This window comes from Apaloderma vittatum, unplaced genomic scaffold (assembly GCF_000703405.1).
Source record: "Apaloderma vittatum isolate BGI_N311 unplaced genomic scaffold, ASM70340v1 scaffold22443, whole genome shotgun sequence".
In the NCBI taxonomy this organism is placed as follows: domain Eukaryota; kingdom Metazoa; phylum Chordata; class Aves; order Trogoniformes; family Trogonidae; genus Apaloderma; species Apaloderma vittatum.
Window position 1 is genome coordinate 1 of NW_009710098.1, and position 4,289 is coordinate 4,289.

At 56.8% G+C, this 4,289-nt stretch overlaps 1 protein-coding gene across 1 annotated transcript; it reads left to right on the forward strand.

Annotated features, from left to right (window-relative positions):
• Positions 1 to 3: 3 nt before the first annotated feature.
• On the forward strand, positions 4 to 2,386 carry LOC104272249 (galanin receptor type 2-like; the record flags this gene model as incomplete). The annotated part of the gene is made up of 2 exons (XM_009867192.1): positions 4 to 299; positions 1,600 to 2,386. Coding segments are annotated over 2 exons (1,077 nt in total), but the record flags the coding sequence as incomplete, so codon positions are not given.
• Positions 2,387 to 4,289: the final 1,903 nt, after the last annotated feature.

Here is a 4,289-nt window from a genome sequence, read left to right on the forward strand (position 1 = left end):
GAGTCGGTGATCGTCCCGCTGGCGTACCTCATCATCTTCCTTCTGGGCACGGTGGGCAACTGCCTGGTCCTGGCCGTGCTGCTGCGCAATGGGCAGGTGAAGAACACCACCAACCTCTTCATCCTCAACCTGGGGGTGGCTGACCTCTGCTTCATCCTCTTCTGCGTCCCCTTCCAAGCCACCATCTACACCCTGGAGGGCTGGGTGTTTGGGGCCTTCATGTGCAAGGCCGTCCACTTCTTCATCTACCTCACCATGTATGCCAGCAGCTTCACCCTGGCCACCGTCTCCCTTGACAGGTAAGAAAGGGAACCGGGGGGAGGCTCTCTGTGCCCTGAGGCTCCCTCTTCCCTAGATCCCTGCCCAGGTAGAAGGGGTAGAATGCTCTGGAGCCAAGGCCGATTGCTGTGAATTCCTGGGGGAATCCAGGAGCGTTTCCCGTTCATGTATGCAAGGAAAGGCAAACGCCAAGGATAGGGTCCAGCAGAGAGGGTTGGATTGGGACCCCTGTCCCCAGCTGGAGGAAGCTTTCAGACCCTGAAGCTGTAGGGCTGGAGATTATCCCCAGGCTCTGGCAGCTAAAGGGGGAATAGAAAAGCAGAGAGAAACAAAGCTCCGTTCCTACACAGCCCCAGCTCTTCCCGGGACGCACAGAGAGAGCCCCTTATCCTCCCACCAGTCCACAGCAAAGCAGGCGAACCTTGAGGAGGAGAAGACACTCGATGTCGGAGCTGAGACTCTGCTTTTCCCGCTCTGTCCTTTTATTAGCAAAAAAACCCCCCACTCTTTCTGTCGCAGTGCTGTCCCTTGTCCCAGTGCCTGTCCCTTATTGTAGGGACTGTTGCAGTCCTGGCCGGGGAGCGTTTTAGCCAGGAAGCTCTGTAGAAGACAGACTGTTGCTCCTGCCTCTGTTTTACCTCATTCTAGCTTGCCCCCTGCCTCTCTGCAAGGGCTGGTGAGTTACTAACCTGCAGCAAGCGGGAGGACGGGACCTCCTGGTGCTGCTCGGCTCTGTGCCCCAAACCCACAGGATGGGATGAAGAAAGTGTCCCGGGAAGAGCTGCAGCAGCCCCTGAGCGGGCTGGATGGTTCTGCCACCCTGGCACGGCACCACGCTGGCTGCCAGGGCAGCCCCCCCAGCTAAAACACATCCAGGGTCTGCCTCTTCTCCTCTTATACAAGCCCCCAGATCTGGGTGTAATTAAGGAACCAGCTAATTGCAGAAATTAAAACAGGTGATATGCTTTCACACGTGAGGAACGCAGTGTCTGGGGATCCCAGGGACTCACTCCTGCCTTCATATCCTCACTGCTATCACTTGTGCCAGAGCAATGATCAAGTGAGGATTTGCTGGATCAGGGAGAGGGACAGAACGGGATCATCCCCATCTTCTCCACAAGCACAGCTGGGAGCAGAGAGGCTGGGACAGCGTTGAGGGACGGGATCCCCGCACCCCACTGTGCTGCACAGGGAGCCTGAGAAGCACCAGAGAATCAGCTGCGTCACTAACTGCCCTGGAAATCTCAGATCCATCAGTTTTGCTCTTCCTCTAACCTGCTCCATGGACTGCAGTCAAGTCCCTCTTCCTTTCCCCTGCAGGTATTTGGCCATACGATACCCCCTGCACTCCAGAGAGCTGAGGACGCCCAGGAATCCCCTCATAGCCATCGGCTTCATCTGGGGGCTTTCCTTCATCTTCTCGAGCCCTTACCTCAGCTACTACCAGGAGTTCCAGTTGGCCAACCTGACCGTCTGCCACCCCATTTGGAAGATTTCCCAGCGCAAGGTCATGGACATCTGCACCTTCATCTTCAGCTACATCATCCCGGTGCTGATCCTGAGCCTCACTTACATGCGGACTATTCGCTACCTGTGGAGGTCCGTGGACCCTCTCCAAGACATGTCGGAGTCCAAGAAGGCCAAGCGGAAGGTCACCAGGATGATTATCATTGTAGCCGTCCTGTTCTGCCTCTGCTGGCTGCCCCATCACCTGATCATCCTCTGCGTCTGGTTCGGGTACTTCCCCCTCAATCACGCGACATATGTGCTCCGCATCCTTTCGCATCTCATCTCCTACGCCAACTCCTGTGTGAACCCCATCGTCTACGCCCTGGTCTCCAAACACTTCCGCAAGGGCTTCAAGAAGATCTTCATCTGCCTCTTGCACAAGAAGGCGGCCAACAGGGTGCACGTAGCCCAAGTGACAAACACCGTCAGCACGCTGGAAGCAGAGCTCAGCGAGGTGACCCACGTCAGTGAAGCCCTGCCCGGCCATTCCTCCATGCGCTGCAAGGTGCCAGCCCAGCCCTGGAGGGAGACAGAGCTGGCAGATCATCAGCAGAGAGCAGATGGCTCCTTCATCACCTTCAACGTCACCTAGCAGAGCCTTTTCCCACCCCACGGCTTCACGGTCTCCCGCAGCATCGCAGGCCTGGGGATGGGCTACTTTTGGGGTTGAAATATGTCAGGTTGTTCCCTTTTTTACTCAAGTGTATCCAGATATTGTAACTGTGAAAGCAATGCTGCTGACTGCAGACTCGGCCAAGCAACCGACAGGATCCAAGGGCAGGATTTGCTTCTACTGAGCACTTGCTGAGAGCAGAGAGATCAACCCCCCAAATCCACTCTCATGTGTGATCACCTGTTCCTCTGTCACATTCTTACAGACCGTTGGATCTATGCCTGGAGCCGACTGAAAGCTCTGGTCCCCCCAGCCAATGCCTGGTCTGGCTGGACTTAGCAGGGTGGACTTTTAGGGAAGTCTTGGTTCACTTATGTCCCAGTTCAGGAGCTGTGTCCCAGGGCAGGGCTGGCCACAGCCACGTGGGAAATCCAAGAGAGAAGCATAGAAATCAGGAGACAAACCTTCCTGGTGCAGTCAGTGCTGGCTGAGCTTTCACATACCCTTGGAGCTCGTGGCTCAGGGGAGGTTTCCCTGAGATGGAGCATGGCTGGAAGCAGCACCCACAGCTGAGACAAGCACCACAGCCCAGATTTGGGACTGCTGAGGGCACAGGCACCACCTGCACTGCCGACAGTGGCTTGTCCCTGCCACCTCAGTGCGTGTGAGGCTCTGCAGAGCATCCAGAGGTCACCAAGGCCTGGCAGGAAGGGAGGCTGCTTGCCGGGGGAACACAGTCGTGGCCCCACAGAGCTGGACATCAGCGCTGGGAGAGGATTTTAACAGTTTCAGACAGCTTGGCCACGGCTCAGCCTCTCCGCCCAGGCGAGGTGCTTGCAGAGAAGAGCAAAGCGGCACCGCTTTGCTGCGGCCATGGCGGGGGACTGGGCAGCCGGGGCTGTGCAAGCGCTGGGGGATCCCAGCCAGCCAGGGAAACCTCAATAAAGCCTTCCACCCGCTGTCCTGCGTCCAGCTCCTTTGACACGCTCCACAGCGGAGGAGAGGCAGGTGCTGGAGGGGTGGAGGGTATGGATTACATCCCAAACATCCAGTGAGGGGGGGTTCACCGCAGCGTGAGGAACGGCCCAATGCTCCCCTTAATGCAGCTGAAACTGCACTCGAGAGGCTGATGTGACGCACACGCCCCTGCTCTTAATGCTGCAAAGGCTCCGCGAGCGACGAGCAACCGCGGCAGCCCAGGGCTTTATTTAAAGACCCATCATTTTCCATACCAGAAAGGCATTGCTGGCAGAGGATCAACTAGCTCTTGAAACTCCGGCAGCAAAGCACAGCCAGAGAAGCTGGGATGAGCTATACTGAGCATCCCTGCAGTCCCCAGGTCTGTACCCCAACAGCACCAAGCACCCATGAAGATCAGCTCTCTGTAAATTGCCGTTACAGGTGGTGTGAGTCTGTCTGCATGGACTTCCCTCCCTGTGAATCCCCACAGCAGGATGTGTTGCAGGAGACTCTTTCTATCCAGGACGCTGGCTGTCCCCAGGAGCCTGCCCCAGGGTCCGTGTCCCTGCACAGCCGTCCTCCACGCGGCCCTGCCCTTCACCCAGCCCCACAGCTTGGCCTTTCCTCCTGCGAAGCTTTTGGCTGTAAAACATTTGTTTTCCCCTGCTGAGCATTATTATAACCAGATCTTCCTGTCTCCATGCACAGGGTCGTAAATCGGGCACTGCCTCCTATCAATAGCCCTGATATTTAGTCTAGCCCTGCTCACAGCATAACTCACAGAAAGCGAGTGTATAAACAGCCCCACTGCACCCGCATTTATCTCCCCTAGTCAGCCCTTCCCAGCCAGGGGAAACATTGAATCAGCCACGCAAACATTGCAAAAAGCCTCCTCTTCCTCCTGCCCTCACCCACCTCTGCTCAGAGC